General features: G+C 37.4%; 1 protein-coding gene across 1 annotated transcript; it reads left to right on the top strand.

Moving 5' to 3' along the window:
• The first annotated feature begins 5490 nt into the window (after positions 1–5490).
• CPB1 (carboxypeptidase B1) lies at positions 5491–23758 on the top strand. Its single transcript, XM_079315562.1, has 11 exons — positions 5491–5596; positions 5679–5754; positions 7373–7497; positions 8731–8830; positions 9373–9474; positions 10712–10813; positions 13122–13232; positions 13315–13405; positions 14091–14293; positions 22202–22286; positions 23532–23758. Exons 1-11 carry the CDS (start codon positions 5514–5516, stop codon positions 23717–23719), a joined length of 1266 nt encoding a protein of 421 aa, XP_079171688.1. The 5' UTR covers positions 5491–5513; the 3' UTR covers positions 23720–23758.
• Positions 23759–25637: the final 1879 nt, after the last annotated feature.

Here is a 25637-nt window from a genome sequence, read left to right as displayed (position 1 = left end):
TGTTGTTCGTTTTTCCCCATGATATCTCACAAATAACTAAAACAATTGCTTAAGTCAGAAGGTTCTCTGCTCAGTTTGAGTTTTGTTTACTTACATGTTCACAGAGGAACAGAGTGCCAATATTAATTCATTCAACTTAATTTGCTACCCCATACTCTTGTAATGAGTGAGCTCTCACTAGTTTTTGCAATTAGTATGTTCTAATAAGGCTGTCCAAATAGAGCTTATTATTCCATTAATTGATTTGAGAAGAGTTTTATGAATACCTGTGATCAATTAATAACTGACAGACTGTTTAAGAAGGAATATATTTTTAAATGAACAAATTGATGTGCGGAATCTATTTGAACATTTTTTTGTTTGGTGTTTTTACATGCTTCTTTTGGTGTCAGTTTGGGGGTTTTTTTCTCTTTTTTTTGCAGTATGTTTTTCGAAGTCTAACTCAAAACCCCTCTAGAAAGCAAGAAGGGAACTAATTTTATTGATCTTTTCATGTATGTTTTGTTGGGAAGGAAGCCAGAGAATTAGCCAAAGTTTTATTTGATTATAGTAGAGTTCTACTTTCATCTGTAGCTTGTGAATTTGGATTATTTCAGTAGATGTGAATAGAAAATTTTATTATTTCTAAATAGTTTTGTTTTTCTGAGATGGTAGAACTCCAACCTTTGCCCAGGTATAACACCAGTTGATATAACCTGTCTCTCAGCAAAGGGCACCAGATTTCAAAATCATCAGAGCTGAAGGCGACTGTCTAAGCACTAGGCTTCAGATTTATCCAGCCTGCAGAAGAAAAACAAGCTATGCAGGATGTTCATGATTTACATCACCCATGAAGGCCATCACATACAAAAAGCAAAACAGAACAGTAAATTACCCAGCAGTCTGCAAAAAGAAATTTCAGCTAAGCCTAAGGGTGGAATCAAGCTGCTCAATCCACTCCCTTCCTTGAACCTTTCCTGTTGGTGTTTTTTTAATGCATCCTGGACTCTCCTGTTAGCTGTCATCTGCCTTTGCTCCCACCCGGGGTGATCCTGCTGTGCTCAGCTAACACCAATAGAGCATCACTGTCTGGATCATATTTAGGGGGATGAAGTGGAGATCCATCTGTCTGTCTAAACCCTTCTGTTAAAACTGGAGGTGGATGAGTGCACACTGACAGTCTGATTTACCTTCATCCCCTGCAGAGCCCAGGATGGGAATTAGGGGAATACTGAGGAAGACAACATGCTAACAATCTGAATTACACACCCTGGAGAGGCCTCAGCAGTGGGCAGACACTCCTGTGTCATGTTATAGAATAACTCCAGCACCACCTCAGCAGCAGCTGTTTCTGGCATTGTTGGGATATTTATAGGAGTGAATGATGTGCTGATCTACCCCAGAAGAGAAACTCCTAGACCCATCAGATAGAACCTGCACAAAGATGGGATTTGAAACTGGCTTCTGTCAGTAAGAGCACTGAGTGTCTACTTACTCCTGTACTTTTCTGGAGCAGGAACTTTTTGCTGTAATTATGATCTCACTCCACACCACATGCTGATCCCAATGCCTTAAATTTGTAAGGGGAAGAGCCTTATGCTTTTGTGTGTCTTTGAGCTGCCACTGAGTCCTGCCATGACCCTGCCAGCCTCACAGAGATCATGGCACAGCTCGAGTATGAGAACTGGCCACAGTCTTGTACTAATAGAAAGCTCAGCCCAAGAACCAGCTAATTAAGCAGATTTCCACAACCAATGGGTGTGAGGTCAGTCCTTCTCATTGCTCCATTAAACATCTTTTTTTTCTGTTTGGCACTAAACAGATTCTCTCTGCTTGGTTTCTGGGAATCCTGGTATGCAAATACCTTTATTCACTACTTCTATTTCAGTATATTTCATGCTTTTTTTTTCAAACAAATATGAATTTGAATGCATATTATATATACAACTTCTAGCTAGGGGAATAAAATACTTTCTAAATCCTTAGCAAGCTGTGCATGGATCATACAATGAAGCTTCAATACCACAGCCAATCCTGATTCCTAGAGATCAATAGTAAAAATATAACACTTATTTCACAGGAGATACATTGGCAAAAATCCACTGACTCTACAAAAGAACAAGTTACAAATTCTGCTGTTTCTCAGCTGATAAGTCAATATCAAAAGTACAAACACGTCTCAAAGTCATGAGAGCTCCTTCTTTTTTTGCTCCATACCCTTGATCTCATCACTTCCATTCTTTTATCTTCTTATCCAATATCTCTTCACCTATTAAGTAGCATCTGCAAATCTGAAAAAAAAAAATTAAAAAGAAGATACCTACACATAGCTTCCAAAACAGTAGGATATGAGCATGTCCCAGGGCCCTAAAGTTGAAGAAGCCTTTGATGAATTAAAAGATGCAATATTAATAATATATAAATAAAGAGAAAGTACCAAGAAAGCTTGGATCATATGCTGGATAGTAGATTCTGCTGATCCTGGCCACTTCAAAGTACTCTCAAAGGTCTTCAGAATACATTCAATAGTATTACTCTTCAAAACTAAGGTTAGAATAAATTACCTTAACAAAAAAATGATCATAAGAGGGTGCCCATACATCAAATACATGTGCATATGTGAGGACTTTGCTATATAACATATATAAGCAGAGTTGATTTGTACATTGCTGATATTTTTGAACATAATAAAATTAAACAATATTAAGAAGATAAATCTGAAAATCAAGGATTGTTAGAACTGACAATATTTTGTAACTAAAAGATGGTGGACTTTTTAAAATGTAGATTAACAAACTATCAGATTGAGGAAATCTCTGTCTACTGAAACTCCCATAAAAACAGACCTTATTTATCCTCAGATTTTTGGACTCAGTTTGATAACAAGTGGGATGAAAGGCTTTGTAGGATAAAGAATGCTTCTGAAATGCTAACATTGATGTGCATTTTTTCCTTTATCAGTCTGTGGTTAACCTTCATATGCTTTTCAAAGTGGAGTACTAGAGTAATTCTATTCCAGAAACTGAAGTGAGAAATTACTACAAAGATGAATTTCAGTTGGAATGTAGCCAGTTATTTACAGGGAATATTCTTTGTGAGTGACAACATCATAGGAGGCTAAAAAGCAAACAACCACAACAAAATTGCAATTGCTGACACTGTTTTTAGCTTCATTTATGTTAAGTATAATAAAAAATGCATGTACTGAAGGAAATTACCACACATTCTCCTCTTGGATTTTGTTACTTTCTTGATTACAAAAAAAATTATTTTTTCCTTCTGAATCTATTCAGAAACATAGGTAATGCTCTGCTGTCTGTGATAGGCCAAGGTTTACTCAGCCATGGCCAACTGATGATGCTGGCTTGTAATCAGATGCCAAAAAGAACAGATGGCTTAACCAAATCTGATTTGCTATTTTATTTATCCTTATTCTGCCCCTTAATCATACAAGTATTAAACACTTATGTTAGACAGTTAGAAGAATAAGACAATGTTTAGAGCTAGTTTATGAGCTAAGCTGACTAATATTCATCCTGAGGTGCAAAATAAATCACTTAAGTAGGATTCCAGGTCAGTGTTTGTTTTTTATGCAGTCTGGAATGGAAACTGCATAAACTGCCATTACAAATTCCAGTATTCAGTGATGCTTGCCAACTGAGTAGTTGATACTGCATCACTGATTGTTTGGAAAAGAAAACCTAAATAAAAAACAAAGAAACACCCCATTATATCCAACTGCATGAAGCAATTTAATAAAAGTAAACTCAGACTTTGAAATCTGGCAATTTCTATTTCCAAAATGCTTCTCAACAGGGAATGATGACATGTGCAAATTGTTTGATTGCTTCTTGTGATCATTTATTCATTGCAAGATCTGTGCTTAATCATCTCCACGTTATTCTGTTTGCAATTGTCTTTATGGGATCAGACCTTTTATCTGATACCTATATCTGTAGTGATGATCTCATCACCATAAAATTAAAACTTCTGAAGACTCTGCACTATTGTTTTGACACTGTCAGAACAGCTCTTGATGTCATCTGTCCTCAGAGGCTTCTCTCAGTAAGATTATTACTGGGCAAGAGCTTGCAGTGTTACAAATTAGGCCATTAATTGCAAGCTAAATTCAAATTATATGGCTTGGCAAAGACAGTTTTCTATAAGTAGGCCTAGTCGACTTTTTCACTCTCCTTTTAGGAAAGTGTTAATTATGGGTTGTATTGATAAGCATGAACTGTACACTGATTTTAAAATATATTTCTAGCTATTCTGTATCTAAGGCTGCTTTAGTGAGCTGACTCCAGAGAATCTCATAAAAATTAGGTGTCAATTCTGATGCCACATTCATTCTTAAAATGTTCAATGACAATTATAATTTCTGTACCTTGAAACTGTAAAACTGTAACTACATCTTATCATCTGAGACAACTTATAATCTTTTTCTTAATAAATTTTCTTATAAATTTTCTCATATTAAGTAACACACATATATGTAGAGAGTATCTGGGTCTGAACTCCTTTAATGTGCCTGGTTACTCAGGCATAACAGGAGACAGAACTGAGCTTGTAAATCCCATTTTATATTTATTTGTACACTGATTTATTTAGAGGCTCCCTGTCGAAAACATCAGTCACATCAGGACACAAAATCAACAGACAATTAACGTTGCATTCAATGCCAACTACTCGTTAATGAAAACGAAACAGATGCAAGTGCACTGATGCAAACACAGCATTGTTCTTCAGAGTAGGCACAACACGAAAGTTAAAGATAAAAAAGCATTTGAATGACTACATTTCATTTAATCTTCTTAGTAAATTCCACAGTATTGCTTAACCTGTAAGATATTTACATCTGATCCAAACCTGATGAAATTAGAGAATGCACAAGAATCAGCAGCTGTGCTGCATGGGCTGTAGGTACAGCCCTACTGCTACTAGAAATTTCTGTGCCTTCAGTTCTGCAGACACCTGGCTAACTATTCAGTGAAGTGAGCAAAGAACTAATTCAGTACTTTCCTCCTCTGCTGGGAAAAAAAAAAAAAAAAAAGCTAATTGGTGCATATTCCAATTGGTAGATTCCTCTTTGACAATAACATGTCAAAGTCAAACCTATATTACTCAGGAAGACCAATGTTGTGATTAAGACCAGGAAACATCTGATGGACATCTATAATTATACAAAGTAACAATAAAATACTATAAAGTTTGTAATTCAGCACCAACTTATTAAAAAAAAATCTAAACTCACATAAAACAGAAAATAACAAAGTAAATTGAATTCGTTTTCTCATATCAAGAGTTTATCCAGCTCAAATAGCAAGATTCTTTAGCCAGGGCCCTGTGAGACTTTCAGCTGTTTTCACAGGTGTAGAAGAAAACACACCCTACAAATAGTATGCAAATAAAACAAGGCCAAGGGAATAAACTATCAGTTGATCAGTGAGTTGTTCCAACATATAATTGATAAAACACAGGACAAAACAAGTTATAAAAGCAGCACAAGAAGAAGCACACAAAGAACAGAAAAGATGTTCCAAAAAATGTGGGCACTCTTGGTTCTCATAGGTGCAGCATCTGTTTCTGCTCACCTGCAGGATCTTTCCTTTGATAGGTAAGAGTTTTGTATTTTGATTTCTTCTGTGTGATCAGAGGTTTTCAGCTGTTTCAAATCAAATCTTTTTCTCCCTATGCAGACAGAAGGTGTTTCGTGTGATTCCACAGAATGATGAGCAGGTGGAAATCCTCAATTTCCTTGCCAACATCATGGAGGTAAAGGACTTGGGGAAGTGGTTATATTGTAGTTGAAAGAAATATTTACTGAATTAAAGACCTAATCTTTATTTCATTCAAGTCAGCTGTATTGTTTCTTCAGAAGGAATAGGACAAGTTGATAAAAGTAGAGCTACACAAAACATTCAAATACCTTCCAAGAAAGTCTGGTTTACCTAGCCTGCATGTCAAAGTGCCCATCAGAATTTATTATTACAATAAATAAATCTTAAATGCTGTATTCAGTGTGGAATGCTTCCAAGAATGTATTAGATAAATCATGAAAATTCCAACCAGAACTTTTACCATTACAGGCAAAACATTTTCCTCATGAAAATGATCTAAAAATTTATATTCCCAGCAAAATGAATTTTCCTTTGGCCTCTAGTCTCTCATGTCAACTTTTCTTCTCTGACTTTCCTTTAAAGCTTCCTTTCTCTGCAAGCAGCATGTTTCTCACTGACCTTGATGTAGATATATGATGACATGATGACACAATGAAAAACAATAAAGACAGCAAATGTGTTTTCAATATTTCTGTTCAGCTTTGATGTTGTAAAATAGCTGTTGTTGAAAAAGACACCATTAGTTGTAGGATGAAAGAATGGTATTTTTAATGAAGTACAGATGTGGAGACCTATCATCAACAGGGTACTACAGCATGCTGGGACAGTTTTCTGTAGAAGAACATACTATTGGAATGGTGCTGCCAATATTAAGGAAATTATATATATATATATTATATACATGGTATATATATGTTTTTATAATATATACACTTGCTTTTAAGTATGAAGCATCAAATGATTGTCTGTTTTCTCTTTCTTTTAGGAAAACATCCCTGAAATACCATTATAATACAAAGCAGTCATCAGGAGAGATGTAATTTTATATTCTGGAACAATCACCTCACTTGATGACACATAATTTGTGAATAACCAACCCAAATTTCTTTTACCTTAATGAGATGAAAGGGTGAAAAGGCATTAGGCTGGCAAATCAGCTTTGTCTCCATTGGCCTTCAACAGGGCACTAAATCCAGAGGCTTGGATGCTTACGGCAGCAAAAATAAGTGAAGTAGTAATAACACTTGTTTGTCCACTTGGAATGAAACATCTTCAAAGGCACAGGTTCCTCATATCAGCTTTAGAGATCTTTTTAAAAGCACTCATACAGACAACAGTCTTTTTCAGCTGATTTATGTAAAATATTCATATAGTTCACCCCTTATAATAATTTCTCTCCAACATTTATAGGTAAAAAACTGAGCAAAAAAAAATGGAAAGAAAATGTAAAAACTAATGAAGTTGTAAATACTGTTATAATAGTCACAATTCTACATGAATGCAGATGCTGGAGAATTCTTGACATTTGTGAAATTGTCACTGCCATCTCCAGAAATCTGCCATATAAAATACAAGGCTTAAGAAAATCTAAATTAATTCCCACATAAAATTTAGGTTGATACTTGTGGGAAGCAATGCTGAATCAGTGTAACAGGACAGGCATGAAACCCAGTATATTAATCACAACCTCACCATCACACATACACCAACCTAAAAATCCCAGCCACATATATGTATTTAATTGTTTATGTATTCATTTGGTCTTTTCTCAGGTTGACTTTTGGCAGCCAGATTCTGTCACACTGGTAAAGCCAAAAATGCAAGTTGATTTCCGAGTAGAAGCTGAGAAGGCTTTTGATGTTGAAGATCTTTTGAAAGAGAGTGGAATGGAGTATCAGTAAGTATTTTTTCACTACTCTGCTTTGATCAGAAGGGGACTAAATACTATGGAGGATTTGTTTGAGCTTTTCATATTAGTCAACTGATTTTCCTGTCACAAATTCATCTCTCCTGTGGATGCCTCTACTGGTCAATAATCCCACAGTGCACATACAGCACAGGAATCCCATTTCAGTGAAATTTCCTCTTTAGCAAAGGAGTCACTCTACATGTGTTAGTTTTCCTATAATATTCATTAATTACCTCAGGTCCATGCACAAATCTTTTGATTGCAACAAAAGGCCAGAATGTCTGGAAGTTGTCCCTGACAAACTTGAGTGGATCGTCCTTGTGACAGCCCAAGCTGTTAGAATTCTTTTGAAGTGCAGCTGCAGTGCCATGACATCATGTCACTTGCAATGTTTGTTCTGAAGGCTGCTGGTGCCTCACAAATTGGCCTCCTGTTCCCCTCTCCAATTCACAGATTATCAAGGACATATCCTGGATTAATAAGATTTGTAAGAGTTTTAAGACAGGCACTGGAAAAACAAGAGGACTTAATTTTTTGATAGCCAAGGTTGAAATATAAGCAAAAGGTCCTCAAGAGCATGCTTAGTGATAAGTGGTGCCTTTGTGTCACCCCCAGGGAAAAATGAATAGGAGAGATCCAACCAATCCAGACAGGATGTTGAGTTTTTTTGCAATTGTGTGTTCTACTTAATAGCTCACCTCACATGCAATAAAGTATCTTGGAGGATGGATAATGCCACCTGCAATAGAGCTGTCAAACCACAGCCAACCTTTGGAAGTTTGGTTTGACAGGGGATTTCATTAGGCAAACATCTCTGGGTTGCTGATTTTGAAACATTGAAGACTAACTCTCCAGTGTTGAAAGTTCAAGAAGGCCATTTTCCTATTGAGGTATTGAGGCAGAAGAAACTGGCAAGAGCATCCTAGAGCTCATTTTGAGACACACTCTGCCATTTTTCTGAAACCAAACTGTTGCCAGCCTGGAGGTTTGTTAGTGTGGGAGTGAGGCAGGTGCTAATTGGCAGGAGCCTATTGCTCCTTGGTCTTTCTGGAGGCAAGGTTGAGGCAGGACATAGGCTGAAACTTGAAACTAATATATCTTATTTTCAACCTGCCCACTTTTCCCTTCATACTCTCTGCAGCCCAAATGCTGGGCAGACCTTGAAATCCTTACTTTCCTGCTGGGTTTCTGCATGTTTATTTTCATGGTGCCTTCTTGCAGAGTTCTGATTGACAACCTGCAGGCTGCAATGGATGCCCAGTTTGACAGCAAAGTTCGTACTTCCAGCCACAGCTACGAGAAGTACAACGACTGGGACACGGTAAAGTCTAGAATTTATCACGTTATCAGCTTGGTACTCTGCTTCTATAGTCACAGTGCTTCCAGCCTTCATCCCTTTTCCTCTTCTGCTCCATCCCTTGGTATGATAATGCCCCCAAGCTCCTTTCTCTTCATTATTGAGCTAGTTTGTGTAACCTACACTTATTTCCTCTACTTCTGTTCCCAATGCTGCAGGGAACCTCTGGCTGAAATCCAATGACCAGGCTGAGATTCTTCACTACTAATTTCCTCTTTCCTTTTCAATAATTCTCTCATCTCCTCTGCTAAACCTCTCAATCCTATTCCCTGCCTCACTTCTAGCTCTTCATGTCCTACCATAAAATCCCTTCCTCCTTTTTTCACAGCCCTGCTCATTTTTCTAGACATGTAATCATGGCCAAGTTACTCTTCACATCTTTGCAGTGGCTCCTTGGAAATCTACAAATTGTATTAAATATTAGGCCACATTAGATGCTCAGAAAGACTGAGCATCTGGACCTGAGGAGCAGAGACATCAATAGATTTAACCTGTTTATTAAACAGATTGCTGCTTGGACTGCTGATATTGCTGATCAGAACCCAGACCTTGTCTCTCGTAGTGTAATTGGGGAAACATATGAAGGACGGCCAATGTACCTTCTCAAAGTAAGTGCCTCAATTTCTTCATGCCAGACCCTTCCCTTATTAACCTCTGCAAGACTGTGATGTATAGTAAAACACCAATGATGCTAACAAAATGTCTAAAGTAATAGGCAATTAGCAGAAAATTTAATATATTTTGTTTACTATTACTATGATTTTTTTAAAAATTTATATTTTTTAAAGGGGTGAAATGAATTATTAGAAGTTCAGACATAAATTCAATCACACTACTGAGAGCTATTTGAATGATCTTCTACCTTTATGGTCTCTCCATCTGTTGTTTGTAAACCCATTTGCTCTAAAATCATCTATAAATGTCAGTTTCTGCCAACAGGAAACAAATTTTTATCTTCACCATATTATAATTTTGGGCTAGTTTTTACTGGGGTAGAGTTAATTTTGTTTTCTGGAGCTTGTATGGGGCTGTTTTGGATTCCTGCTGGTTTGGAAACAGTGTTGATAACTCAGGGATGTTTTAGTTACTGCTGGGCAGTGATTTCACAGAGCCAAGGCCTTTTCTGCTTCTCACACCACCAGCCAGGGCAGAGGCACCTGGGAGGGGACACAGCAGGGACAGCTGACCCCAGCTGCCCAGGGGATATCCCAAACACACAGCCCATGCTGAGTGATAAACTAGGGGAAAGGTGGGGCAGGGCCACTGCAGAGGGACTGGCTGGGCAACTGCTTTCATTTGCATCACTTGTCTTTCTTGGGGTTTATTTATTTCTTTTTGTTATTTTCCTTTTCAACACTATTACTATTATTATTATTCATTAAACTATGCTTATGCTGGCCCACAAGTTTGCTCTGAGTGAGCTACTGCATTGTGCTTAGTTGTCAGCTGGGTTTAAACCACAGATTTATTTTTTTTTCATAACTCTTATGAATTAATAAGACAAGAACTTAAAGTGTACTTGCCACAAAATGCACAGGTATTTACAATAATATATCATTCAAACATACTTTTAGAGACACTATGGGAAATAAATCAACAGTGCAGAGTAATCAAATAATTGGGGGAAGAATATATAGATAATTAAAAATGAAATTATTAAGAATATTTTTAAGCTTGAAAATCATGGTCAGCTACAGTTGGGAGCCCTCCAGAGATTTCTGTTTAAACAAGGAATGCTATTTTTGTATAAATTTGACTTTTTAGGTCAGCAATCTGACGGAGTTGTTCTGCAATTTATTTTGTTCAAGCCCTGAGGAGTTGTTGTTTTGTTGTTTTTTTTCCTAGATGGGAAAAAGTGGTGAAAATAAGAAGGCCATCTTTATGGATTGTGGTTTCCATGCAAGAGAGTGGATCAGCCCTGCTTTCTGCCAGTGGTTTGTGAAAGAGGTCAGTAAGCTAAATGATGAAAAAATATTTTACAAAAGTGCAACTCTGTTTAAGAAAATCTTAAATGAGCAGTGAGAGCTCAGGTCACTGCCTTTTTCCCATCTAAATATGTGTGTGCTCATGCCTTCTTCCCACCTCAGAGGGTTAAGGTGTAACTACTTAAACCAGATATTTGTGCTTGGACCTGTGATTTTTCAGCAGCTTAGGACAACCTGGAACATGTCTTAGAGGTACTGACAACTGCAATGGTTTCTCAGTTTGTAAATTGCTTTTTGCACCTGTAGTCAGAGAAAGGTGAGAGAAAAGGGAATGTCTCTAACAACACTATAAATATAGCCTGTTCTGTACACAGACATAAGGAATAAGAAAATTCAAGTGCACATCAGGAAGCACCTGAAGGCACTTCAGAAGAGCTGGCTTGCTGCAGTGCCAAGTGGTGGATTCCTTGCAACCAGCTTTATTCAGAAAGGCAGCAGAGAGGATGCAAACCTACCCTCAGCTCAGCACTGAGGAAATGTACCAAAGAAAGGAGCAAGACTCTAAATGAAGCTCCCTAAGCTCCACTTAGGAAGAGAGAAATGCACATACATCCCTTTGAGCTGCCACCTCAGGCTGTACAGAAAGGTGCTAAAATATGAAACCCTATTCATGGAAGAGCTGCACATGTGAAATTAGTTTCACTCCATTCTGGGATACTTTAGGTCTTGAATTAAACAATTTTATGTCCTTTATATTTTCTTTCTCACCATCACTATAAAGCAGGTGGGGGTTATCAAATGCTGCACAGTCATCTTCACAGAGACAGGTGTATTACCCCTCAGATGGGGAGATCAGTCAATTCAGCAGAGCAACTTACTGACTGAATCCCAAACTTTGCAATAACTTCTGTTGGAAGATTTAAAAAAAACACAAACCAAACCAACCAAACAAAACCACACCAGAAGCAGCAGCTGGAATTTCAAACCCAAGGGAAGAAAAGCCAATCTGTGTGAGCCAGCCATGCTGGCAGAGGCCTTGGTGGCAAGTATAATCTCAGTGCTATCAGACAGGCATGCAGTTTTGTGTAGGGAGCAGTGGAAATTGGAAGTGACATTTCGGTGGAGTCAATGGGAATATGATTTCATTAGTGCCTAATAAGGCTGCAGACAGTATGAGGTACCATTTTTCTCTCAGCAATTCACGTCACTGTAGCTGTCATTTTCACTGTCTGGTCACTTAATTCATGGGTGCACCTGACACCAGCAGTGCCTCTGCTCAGTGTGTCCATAGGCAGAAGTGCTTTAAAAGTGCAGACCTCTGAGTATCATCAGAATTTCACTTGGAATTGCTTCTAGACATAAAAGTTAAAAAATAGAGAAAAACATGAGCAAGGTGGATTGCTAGAGGTATCTCAAAAACAATAACAAAAAAATTAAAAAAAATAAAAATAAAACCACCAAAAAACCCCCATAAAATAAAACCTAGGAAAAATAATTTCAAGTAATCTGAAACTGCTTTTCTAGATTTTATATCCCCCCTCCTACATATCAGTTAAAGGACAAAAAATGCCTTTTTCCATTGCATTGCCCCCTGTGTATTTGCCCTTCATGGCTGTGTAAGCAAAACATGGGTGCAACAAACTTACAGCAAATTTCTATGATCATTGTGCAGTCTCTCAACACTGATATGAATCTGTGAACAAGCACAGCAAGTGACAGAACATGAACAATCAGGATATAGAGGATATTGCAAGAGTTTCCGTTTGTTTTTCAATATCTGTGTCTGGGAAAGTGCAGGGGAAAATCTGTCTCCCTATGAATAAATGCATCCACAGAATTATGATTGGAAATGTGTTAGGATGCTACTTAGAAGTATTCTCTATAATTCTGGTTGTCGATGAAATTTCTTCACAACAGATACAAAAAATGGAAATAATGACTTCTCATCCTCACATAAATTAAACTCAGACCACTAAGGTGTTAGAATGTAGGAATATATATGGACAGTAATATTGTTCTGCCTGTAATCAAGAAGCTAGTGGATGGAAATCTCTTTCCAGTGATCTATTATCCTGTTCAAAATCAACATTCCTTCATCTTATAATTTATTTAGCAGTATAAGATGGTTTTCTAACAGCAGTGTTGTTTGAGTCAATGCAAATCTAGGCACATGTAATAACACAGGGATGTCATCTTGTGTGCTGGAGTGACCTGGATGACTTTTTCTACCACAGTCCTTAATTCCTGGCCCAGATCCAGGCCTTTACACACACACAGGAGATACAAATATGTGAAGGCATTATCAGCTTTTTCTACTTTTCTCCAAATAGGCTGTGGAGACCTATGGAAAAGATACTGTCATGACCACACTGCTTGACAAGCTGGACTTCTATGTTCTGCCTGTTGTTAACATTGATGGTTATGTTTACACTTGGACAAATGTAAGTACATTCTTCTTTCTTATTGTTGGAAAAGTCAACTGTCAGAACACACTCTTAGTTTTCATCTATGATCCTGTTACAGGACCGCATGTGGAGAAAGACACGCTCTAAAAATGCTGGGACCACTTGCCTTGGGACAGATCCCAACAGGAATTTTAATGCTGGCTGGTGCAGTAAGTGTCTCCTAACAGAGTTGCAAGTAATTACACACAAGTGCAATGGCTAATATACCTAATTATGGATTTCCCTACCTGATAGTCCAGCTTCAGCTTGAGTGAACTTTTGTGGAGTAGCTTGCTTTTAGTTTTTAGAGCAGCTTTGGGAAAAAAAGCCAAACTTTGGCTAGTAGCATCATCAGTATGGCCACTTCTATGAATATATCTGCACACACACCTATGTATATGTATATATATACATACATACTTACACACATGTATCCACATATATACACATTGACACACACAGAGCTCTGAGTTCAGAACAGAAACCAAAGGAGCTTGCTTTCATGAAAAGAGAGTTTCCACTTCTCTGTTCTGTGGAAGTGCCTTAGAAATTGAGAAGATATGCAAGGAGAGGACTGTTAAGTACTGAAGCAAATCAATATCCCAAAACATTCCCATAATATAGATCTTTACATCCATATTCATTTTCTTCCAACCATGCACATAGTAAAGGCCATATTTATTCACTGCTCTGGATGTTTTCCAGCATCTTAACTACAACATAAAATATTCCCTCCTCTGATATGGCATGTGTGTTAGCAGGATTCCAAGGCTTACCTACAAAAATGGTGTAACATGACTCTCCTAATAGTCTACTTCTTCATTAAGTACTCATTAAATTCACCTTTTTCCTCAGCTCTTGGGGCCTCAAAATCCCCCTGTGCTTCCACTTACTGTGGCTCTGCACCTGAGTCTGAAAAGGAGACCAAGGCTTTGGCTGATTTTATTCGTGAACATCTTTCTACAATCAAGGCCTACTTGACCATCCACTCCTATTCCCAGCTGCTACTGTTTCCTTATTCATACACTTACAATTTGCCATCGAATTACCAGGAACTGGTAAGTCTCTGTCATTTTAACTTAATGAATAGCATAAGAAAAAATCATCACTTGTTACTTAGGACCCTTGAACTTCAAGCAGTTTCTTTAACATCTGGAAAGAATCCATATCGTCAGTTTTTGAAATTTTACTCTTAGCAAGAGCAAGGGAAACCATGATGGTTTCAAGATAGCTCAAGCACAAGATGAATTTCAGAGCCTTATTTAATTTCCATGTGCACAATGAACTCGACACAATGTCAGTTGTCTTCCAGTCATGCCATCCAGAAATCTACTCTGCGGTGCAGCACTGCCTCTCGCTGACTCCAGAGGCTGCTGTATGTGTATCTTTAATATTTTACATAAAAAGACTCCAGCCTGTAAGCCAAGATACCAGCTTGACAGACTGTAATAACCATGAAATAATTCAACAGGTAACAACAGCAGGCAAGGATCTCTCTCTGCCACTTACTACAGAACCTTAGTTCTTACTGAAGTAAAATGGTGAAACTCCTGTTGGTACAGGGTCAAGACAGTGAAGCAGTTCTTGACAAAAATATAATTAAAAACAGATACAGAAGACATTGAAAGTTTCAGTTTTGAGGCCTTTTCCAAGAGGCCTAGATTTAAACACAAACATTTTGTTTAGAAGTGGGGATGAATGTGGTATTTTAAAGGACAATTCCTCTTTTATCATTTATAGAGAAAAGCCACGCTCTAATGCTATTTATGAAAGATTTTTTTTTTATCTTTAAAAACAGATACAAAGTTTAGAACTATAAAATGTGTACAAAAGCTGTAAACATGTCATAGGCCAAGAATCAAGAATCATGAATAATAAAATTACTTCAGTTCTCTGGCATATTAGCAATTAGAATCTGTTGGCAGGGAAAACAACACAGCAAGACAAAACAAACACATTTTGATCCCCCCTCTTTCCTCGATGCTGCCAAAAGTCCAAGGCAACAACAATGTGTGTTGCTCTGTTGTGCAGGTTTGACAGATTTATGAGTGCTCCAAAATACATGTCTTGGTTCTGAACACAAATACAAACTGAGGCCAAGAGTGAAGTTTCATGTTAAATTATTTTACAGCCTTAAAGAGAAGATTAAATTAAAAAGAATATTTTGTTTTCTTAATTTATATTCCAGGAATTTTATAACTGAAGTTATTACAGGGAGTAGTAGGAAGGTCTTGCCTTCAATTTTTACAAAAGCTTTATAATTCACACATTACAGTTCAGTCTAAAGTAATAAACAGCACTAAACACTTGAAGCTGCTTTGTTGTCAAGATCACAAAGCTCTTATTTGTCAAAAACTTGCATGAAATTCTGCCCTCATTTTTTGAATGAAGAGCAAATGTGATGAAATGTAACTAGAAGTGCAGTCTGTTTCTCAAAATATTAAATGGAAAAAGTACATTGACAACTTATTACTGAAAAAATCCTTAGCCATAAGAAAGAACCTATGTGATTTGCCATTTCCTTCCATAGAAGACAATTCTGTTGTAACCATAGAGCATAAAAACTAAATTGCTCAGGAATATAGGAGATATATTCATCTTCAGCCATTTGATTTCTCTTTGTATATTTGTCTTTCCAATATCATTTTATCCTATATTTTAAATCAGTTACACTGGTATCAGATGGAGTTCCTTTATATTCTTCTATAGAGCAACCACAAATCTCACCACCATGACAAGGTGACCTTATGAGTGCTTTGCACATCCTAATTGAGAGAAATTATTTCCTCTATTGGTGATCCCAAGAGAGACAGGAGGATGCTAGAGGCATTCAACCTGTGCAGTATCTGATTTTTCATGGGAAGGCTTGTTGCCAAAAGTCCTTTTGGACAATGAGGCCAGAGTATCACCCAATCAACATTACCTGTAGTTGAGATAATTAAAGAGGAATGAACTTATGCATTCCAGTGTCAGTGAATTATATAGAAAAACTGACTTCCAGAGGCTGTGGATCAGGTCTTTGGGTTAGTTCAAATGACTAAGATACATTCATTTAAGCTATGACTAAAGAAATTTTAATATTTTCAATCAACAACTGTATTTGCTTGAGAAAAGATAGCTACAAAAAAACGAATTACTTTATATGCCAATTGCTGTGTTTAATGTCTAAAAGCTCTGTCTAAATTTAGAATTTGGAGAAATGCTGAAGAATGAGAATCTTAAATTTTAATAGATATGGTTTGAGCAAATAAAATAATCAAAAATCATTTTAAATGAAGAAGCAAAATTTATAGTGCCATTATCTTATCTTAGATGTTATTTTTACCCTGACAGATCTAATAAATTAAAGGAAATATAGCTGCAATTTCTTATCTCTTTCAGTGAGCAACTGGACATGTGTTTAAACAAAACCTCACATGTCTGCTTCTCATTAATAACATTTTGTTCCATTGTATTTAATTAAAGGCAACATAATGCTATGGGCCTTATGTTGCATTCCAGTGTCCAGGATACAGAAGGGTGCAAAAAATTGAGTAATCTGAGCTTAAGGACAATAAGTTTGGAGAAGAGAAAGGTCCAGAGAATGCCTGTACCTTCTTTCCCTAAACATGTAGTGAACAGTGTGTCCTTGGGGTTCAAAAGACTTTCTGTTTATAGCCTCAGTTGTAGGACTTCTGGTGATTTCTTGTTTTGGTTTGTCAGGTAGAACAGGGCACTCTGAGAACCCCTTTATGTTCCAATGCATTGCTCAGCAAGTAAGAACAAGTCGAAGTTATTGTAACTTACTTGGAGCCAGGGATTAGAACTATCCCTCAACCAGTCACGTATGTTCCTTCCTTCCCACAACTTCCCCCTCTTCTGCAGAGATGCATGAGGAGCTGTGAGGTTACAAATCCCACAGCTCACAAGGATTTTCCCCAAATTTATTTCCCTTTATTCAGGGTTGTTTTGTCCCCTCAACCTAGAAATTGCACAAAACTTGCATTGTTATCCAAACAACAAAAATAAAAACACCCAAGACAGGAATATCTAGGTCAGGAATTTCTCAGAAGTTACACAATATTCTTGCAATGATACCCTTAAAGAAATATGTCATCCTTTTGGGGAATCACATTTTGTCTGCTTCACAATCCTCTTGGCTCATTCTTTACTATACCCTGGTGTATTTCCCCAAACACAGAATACACACTTGAATCCCTCTCCTACAGGGAACAGAAGCATTAGCTTTTCACAACAACAAAATATGCTTGGCAAGACCAGTATCTCTCCACACCCCAAAAAGACTATTTTCAACCTTAATTTACTACTCACATTTTTGTCCTCTTGTAATAAAGAACTATGTATTTAATCAGACTTATCATAAACAGTTCAGCCCATATCTTTCAATCACTTCATATATTTGTCTTGGCTTCCCATTAGGTCACCCTATGCTTTCCTCATTTTCAGCAGACAAATCTAGCTTTATCAGTTCTTGTTGGTATTTGAATTGGCTCTAAACTGTAGCTTGAGAGAGCAGAGGCATGTGCATCATGTCCTTCCTTCCTTTCCAGTTCAATTACATCTCTCAGTTAAATTTGGCACCAAATACGTCTGCAGCTGATACTCACTTATGAGAGTAATGTAGGTGTGTTACAGTTTCACAGGCTGCAGAATATTACATTCATTTACAACTCAAGATAGTTCCAGTCTATATTACTTGTATGCATACTGCAGGGGCTGTTGTCTCAACTCACCAAAATTAACCCTCCATATTGGGTGGGTCTAGCATTTCACTTCCTCTTGAGTGCTTAAAATAGGACATATTAGAAAGTGGAGATAAACCCAGAGTCTTTACACCCTGCAAGAGTGAATTTCAAATATATAGCATGACTGTGAGTATTAGTCTGATTATTTAACTTAGTGCCTGGTTGTGAAGTCCTGAACATGGTTAAGATATTTGAAGTCCTGTGGGTAAGAATTGTTGGATAGCAAAATCCTACATCCAAGAGACTCAGACAAGCCAATAAGGATTTGCAATTTGCTGCTGTTGTATCTGTGCTATTGCACAGATTATATTACTGTGATTGTACTACTTGTTACATTAAATATTGTTAAAGTCAACTGGGAAGGACAACAAACAGGAAAATGGGCAGGAAAGCAGTAATTGAAATTGGCTTCACAGCTCCTCCACTGAGTTTACCACAACAGAACTGTTCTTACTGGCAGTCTTAAAATTGTGAAAAGGGTGTGTTTAGTAGCAGCATCATCCAGATCAAGTTCATATGTGAGTCTGGCTGATAGATAAGAGTCTCCAACCGGTGTAGGGCCAACTGAGCTGCAGTGGAAACCCTCTCACTAGGGACTGATTCCTTAAGCACTTTAGAAACTTCACAGAAAAACAGGCTTGTAAAGAAAAACAATCATTCCACTGAAGTCCTGACTGGCTGGATTCTCTCGGCTCTTGGAGCACATGAGCAACAACAAAACAGTGAACTAAATTACACATCATCATGGACCCTTGAGGGGGAGTCTCTTTTTACTGGCAAAACAAGAAGGCTCAAAAGTTTCAATTCACTTGGCTACAGCTAATTTAGCAAATCCATATTTTCAGACTTTCGTTACAAAGGAAGTTGAGGGTCCCTTTACATAACAAGTAAAGCATGAAAGACTGATGTGAAGGGAAAATGCAGCTTTCAGCCTTGGGCAAATCAGTTTGTAATCCAGTGAGGGAAGAAAGCAAAGGGTCCAGTGAAGCAGTGAGAAGGCTTCTCCAGACCACTCTCAGATGAGAGGGAAAGGGAGTTGTCCACAAACAGCAGCTGCATATCAACATCTGTGGAGTGTTTCTAAATGGTCACAGTTTGCTGGCAAATCCAAACTGATGATCCAAGAGTAAAATGAGGGAGATGCTCCTACAAAAATTACCTATTAACATACAAAATATGCTTAGCCTGATAATTTCCCTTGTTAGTTCAAACTTCCAACGTGGTGAGAGACATCAGTACCACATCTTTCATTAAAAGCTAATAATTGAAAAAAAAAATCTAGATTTGAAAGCTGTTAATTATGTAAGATAATGACAACTGAGAACACAACTCTGCTGTGTCCTGGCTCACACACTCTGTACACAAGATCAAATGAAATATTGATAATTGCAGTGTAAACACAGATGGGTGATGAGCACAGGAAATGCTGCCTTTTGCTGAAATGACCAGCTCTGAGAGCTCAGCTGGGAGTCAGAAGCTGAAAAGCCATTTCTGCTCCCACTTACAAGGTATTACTCTGGAGTTATTTCTTCGACTGCAGGGCACCACTTGTTTCTCTGCTACTATAAATCTCAGCAAAATTTTCCTTGCAAAATAAGGATCCTTAACAGTATAAAACCCCAAAGAAACAAACTCCAAACAAACCACAACAATTCAGTTAAGCCTGTTATGTCAAGAGATGTAGAAAATCATTGAGCAACAAAGAGTATCCTCAAAGGTCAAAAGGAAAACAATGTTTTTCCTTGCAGGTGTATTCTAAATAATTTACAGGCTTGAAAACCCAAACTACTTTTCACACTTTTGAAAAACTTTGGACATTATTTATATACCTCTGCATAGACCTCCCTATTATTTTCTTCTTATGGATTGCTTTGAGTAACTGAGCTATTTTGAAAAAACCCAAACACATTTTACTCATATTTTGTATTTATACACAAAAGTATTTACTTAATACATATTATTCCTGCTGGTTCATATTGTATTATTAAGAAATTACATTAGTTACTATAAAGTTGAAATTTATTTTTCTACTTTTAGGTTTTGAACTGTAAATCTACCAGGCAAATATATGTTAGAGAATTACTTAATGGAAAACAAAAAGATATCAAAACTTCTGATAAAGCTTCATTTCATGATGAAGTCATAAATGCTTAGGCATGTTTTTCACTTAGAGAGGGTCATTTGAAACACCACCTTTATCTCCAGCCTGGAGAGCTGTTTATTTGGATTCTAGCCTCTAAACAGCTGGAAATCTCAACAGTTCTTTCTACAAATCTCTATTTTTACAACTTCCTGGCCAACAACAAAAAAATCCCTCAGGTAAAAAGATTTCCTGACATCCTTTCTTCTGGTGTCTGTTCTGGTATGATTTAAAGCTGTCATTTCACCACTGGGGGGAACAAATGCCCTGGGTCAAGCAGCCCCACAGAGCAGTTCTGCTGTTCCTATTTTAGTTAACTAAAGAGAGCAAATACCAGTTACCAACAGATCTGCATATTGTACCCTACAAACTTTCCAAATTTTATTTCCACCTTGCATATATTTGAAGGAAGGAAGAATCAGTTTACATTTAAAAATTTATTTTCTATTGAAAGAAGATTTGACTCAATTTCAGCTGCTAATTAAACATGTATATTATAAACAACAGATGTCTGAAGAAAACATGGCATCACTAACAGACAGCAGACTCCAACCTCTATCATTTTCTCAACACGTGTTAAAAATTTTGGATTTTAGAAAAATCAATTTGTTGAGGGATTAAAAAAGAAAGGAAAAAAACCAAACCAAACAATAAAAAAGACCACAGGAGAGAGCTCAGCTACTCCAATTACTCTGGATCCAAGATTATGAAATGCAGAGCAACAACATTCCTCTTGCAATTGCTTGTCTTAGTGAGATAGAGAGGCCAGAAACCAAACCCCACATTCAGCATGGTCAGTGATATAGCTGGAAAGACAAGCTTCAAGTATCCTTTGGTCTGCCTTGTTTAAATATCCTTCATATGCTAAAGGATCACAGATTCCTAGAGCAAACTCTCATAACTCTAAAATGTTCAAAACCAAATATTTGGGAATGGGGAAACACTTGCAATTAGGCTAGAGAGTAGGCTGCCAGTAATGCAAACATGTGATGTTGTCTTTTAGAAGCTGAGAAAGTTCTCTCAGTTTACTAAAATTTTCTAAATACATTGTCCAATATGCCTTTTTGAGTAATTCAGAAGAACACTTGAAGCATAAGGATGAACAGAGAATATTTTACAATAATATCTTCCACTGGGAAGTAAGCCAGAGTGTAACCTACAGAGAAGGACAGGGCTTGAGGAAATTCCTGGAATAGTAAGCCATTCAGCTGCAAGCTATAAAGAAATATATGGCAACCCATTGCTTATTCTTATATTGAACATATGCTTTCAAAAATCATTCATATTTATCATCTGTTAGTAATAGTTTTCATGTTTTATTACCAACATGTTGTATAATGAAGAATTGGAAAAGTCACACGTTCCAAGGAAAAGTCTGTAATTTTCCTAAATGCAAACACACAAAGCTTCATAGTACTATTGATGGGCCTGATCCAACCCTCACTGAATCAGTGGGAGTTGAATGAGTCCTTCTGTGCACAGGAAATGAATTTAAATTAATGAGACTACATATGGTTTCAGGGTAATCTATGGTTTTTTTGGCTGTTAATATTTATAAGACCTTAATCTGCTTCCACTTGTATCAATGTTGAGCTCCCCTGACTGAGCCGACTCTACTCTGAATTTATAGCTGCATAAACAGAAGGAAAAGAAAGGCTATTGTATGTTTGCAATTTACTGTACCAAGTTATTACCATTCCCTAAGATTCTCTTATCTCTAAGTAAGGTTCTTTATTTAGTTTTAACCTTGTACAAGCTTCTTCTAAGTCTAGAAAGTGCTGTTCCCTCTTGTCCCCTTATCTGTCCAAACCCCCCTGGGCTGCACACCAGGCTGCAACAGACCATACACAGACTGGAGCACACTCCATTAAACCTTTGAGAAAAGTTCTTTACTGACAAACTCTTTCCACAACACCAGGACAAGATGGGCCTTGTCAGCTACTGACACTTAGTCATACTGAGAGGTCAACAACAGTTTTCAAATAAAAGCATGGCTTTTCAGTTTATACAACAGTGTAATTGCTTAGATTCACTCAGCAAGCTTCTGAAAATCTGCATTTATCATTCTTCTTTTCTTACAGAACTCCATAGCTAGTGCTGCTTCCAAAGAGCTGGCCAGTTTGTACAACACTCAATATACATACGGTCCAGGAGCAGAAACAATCTGTAAGTATTGACTTAAATATACTGACAATCTGTAATATGTGCTACTAGGACTATAAAATGCAGTTTTATAGTGATTCTTGTTCATCTTTCTAAGTAGTCCCCTTCTTTCTTTACATGCATATACTAAGAGTTATATATGGGACCTGTCATTTCTAAATTATGGGATCATTTATTCTTTAGGGATCCCAGGAAGTGTGTGACTCCCTGGAAAGTCAAGAGATGAAGTAAAATGCTTATGAATTAATGTGCATAGCATGAATTCCTAAATCATACAGTTTAGATTTAAACAAAAACCTTGACCTGAGATTTTCTGCATTTCCAGTATCTCCAAGTCAAAGATGATGTGAATCCTTTGATTCCACTGTGTGATGTGAATCCTTCAACCACTCTAGCAACACCTTTTCTTTTTAGTTTGCATTACATTCTGAGGCACATACTAATTACAATCGTATTTGTAATTTGCAATGACTAATTGTTCTATCCTTCTTCAGAACTCAGCTGTGGATATGGCCTTTGCAGTGCCAAAAGCAAATTGAGGTTGACAAAGCTAGATTTATAGAACTTTAATATCTCCCATATTTAAGATCTCCTAAAGTAAATATGGAAGCTAATTTCTCTTGCCCATTTCTCCTTCCTCAAATAGTTAACCACCCCCTCCCATACATTTTAAAAGCAGTTTCTTCCAATTTTTACAATATTTTTAGCGATTCTTCCTTTAGAAATGTGTTGGTGATACTTGGCAATTCTGGAGACTCCTTCCTTAGCAAGAGAGACTGTGTTTGTTGTACCAGCTACTGAAAAGGGAGGGTACTCTTTGTACAGCAGAAAAAGGTGGAGCTGAAATCCCAGATATGGAGCTCTTTCCCATCTCTGTGAACCTCATAAAGCCACCCAGTGAGAGGGTACTTGCTCCTGATACCAAGTGCTTCTAAACCCTCTCACACATCCACACCATTCTCTGATTCCTTAGACATTTCTCCCATGGTTTCCCCACAGTAGTGACAAGGAGGGAACACTTTAGCTTATTTACATTTGTTTGCACAAATCAGGTGGAACAAAGCTCATAAATGGCCTAAAATCACAGCAGCTTTCCCATGAGAAGGATAAATCAATCAATTCACTGAATATTTCTTTTTATCTGTTTTTTCTGCATTCCTGGCTCTGTGACTTGACTCCAAAGTATTTCTCATTTGATGTGTAGCCACTGTCTCCCAGTTAAGCTTTATTTAATTTCTTTCCCAACAGACCCTGCTGCAGGGGGCTCTGATGACTGGGCTTATGACCAAGGTGTCAAGTACTCTTTCACTTTCGAGCTCCGGGACACCGGGACATACGGTTTCCTTCTCCCTGAATCTCAGATAAAGCCAACCTGTGAAGAGACTTTACTTGCTGTTAAATACATTGCCAACTATGTCCTTGAGCACTTGTATTAGAATGAATTCTAAAAACTAGTAAACTAAGCTTTATTCAAAGATGCCTTCCTTTTTTTTTCTTCCCTAAAAAATGCATTTTTATTTCTCTATACTTAATGTTTTAAGTCATTTTCTTAGTCCATTACAGGTCACTAGAACTAGAAGCTTTTCAACACAAATTTCAGAAATTCAAAATTAACAAAGAATTTTTATTAAGATATAGTGTGGGGTTGAAAAAGAAGGAGCACAAGATTAATCAACCTAAGGTAAAAGTCACCTTATTGATTAAAATTATCTTTACACAATAGGAGATGAGCTGAGCTTTAGAGCTTACACAGCCTGACTTTTAACCAGAATGAAAATAACCAGGTGATCCACACAGATGGACTTTCACCCAAACATTCATTGCCTCAATGGCAACAGTAGCAAGAAATTCACATCACATACTTTTAAAATTATATTAGTTGTGATGTGCTAGTCCAATCTGGACTCAACTATGAAAATTATTATTACTATTAACAGCCAAATCTTGATATAAATCATGCTACCCTGCATTTAGTGAGCATCTGAGCTCACTACAGTAGCATCTCCCAAAATGTTCTCAGAGTCCTGGTACTTCCTGGGGCCCCACATGTTCCCATATGAGCAGAAGAATCATAAACAGCCATAAAAACTAAGTCTGGCGATAAATGAGTAACAGTTTCTTTCATGGAAAGCTGTAGAGAATTATACCCTCCCAAACAATTTTCTGTACAGGTAATGTGGGTCTGATTGGGTCAGAGTGAGTGAAAGTGATAAATTGCCACTCGACATCTTTCCCACAGAGCTGCAGAAAATGTGTTTGGCATCTATTAATACTGTTTGGAGCTTGGCTAATATGAGACACACTCTGCACAATGATAGGGAAAAACCTTATGTCAACACAGAACCTGGCTGATCTCCCTGCCACAGCCGGAAGCTCTGACAGAGACTTCCACTGTCCATTGATGATCCTGGAATTAACCCCATTTCGGGCAGGTCCTTAGCTAATCCACTCAACACAGCCCCAGAAATGCTTTTTACACAAAATGCTTCTCTACAGAAAACCATTAAATTCAAGACCTGTAAAAAATTACATGTTCTGCCCTTTTGTCCCTTTTCAGTGGAAGGAAACAGGAAGACAGGGTCCAATTTAACATTACACTTTCATCTGCATGTATAAGAGAAAGAAAGGCACACATCCACTAGCCCCCTCCAATTAGCCCAGCAGCACTCAGATTAAACTATTCTTCATACATGACTGATCCATCTGGTTTTCATCACTGGTGAAACTGAACCCACGTGTGAAAGTAACACATACCAATAAAAAGACATATTATTCTGTTTTGCAAAAGAAGTGGGGAGAAGGACAATCAGCGTTACTAAAAATAGCACAGGATATGAACAGAACATACTGGCCAAAGCCAAACACGTCACAAATGGCAGGAATATAAATTTCTCGGAAATAAAATACTTTGCTAATTTTAACTAAGTATTAACAACTATCCAGGGACTATCCTGACTGTAACTATGTTATTTGGGATGATGTCAGGTTTCACACCAACTGCAACGTGAATTCTTGATAAACAGCACTGAGTACTATGGTGCAGTTGACAAGTTCCACCACCTTGATGAACGTGGAGATCTTTTCCGATCTTAATGATTCTATGATTCCATTATCCAGTACCAGGCAGGCACTGTGCAAGACTGCAGGAAGGCAAACACACAGCTACAAATGCAGTTGAGGGTCAGGTCACAGCACCCAGCAGTTCCAACAACATTAAAGTTACCCCAGTTAACTTAAATATGTGACTCTGAGGCAGAATATAGTATACATTTGGTGGCTCTGACATTCACAAATCAACTCACAGCAAGGCAGAGATCTGCAGTTTTTCCATGCCTTCTCCCCAGAAGTTCATAT

This window comes from Erithacus rubecula (assembly GCF_903797595.1).
Source record: "Erithacus rubecula genome assembly, chromosome: 11".
Taxonomy (NCBI): Eukaryota; Metazoa; Chordata; class Aves; order Passeriformes; family Muscicapidae; genus Erithacus; species Erithacus rubecula.
Note: the sequence above shows the minus strand (reverse complement) of the source record. Positions and strands in the feature narration are given on the sequence as shown.

Bases quoted from the DNA above. Each gene is read 5' to 3' on its own strand.
- CPB1 (XM_079315562.1), top strand. From the start codon at position 5,514: ATGTTCCAAAAAATGTGGGCACTCTTGGTTCTCATAGGTGCAGCATCT. The intron at 5,597-5,678 runs GTAAGAGTTTTG...CTCCCTATGCAG, and splicing joins CAGGATCTTTCCTTTGATAG to ACAGAAGGTGTTTCGTGTGA. The intron at 5,755-7,372 runs GTAAAGGACTTG...GTCTTTTCTCAG, and splicing joins TCCTTGCCAACATCATGGAG to GTTGACTTTTGGCAGCCAGA.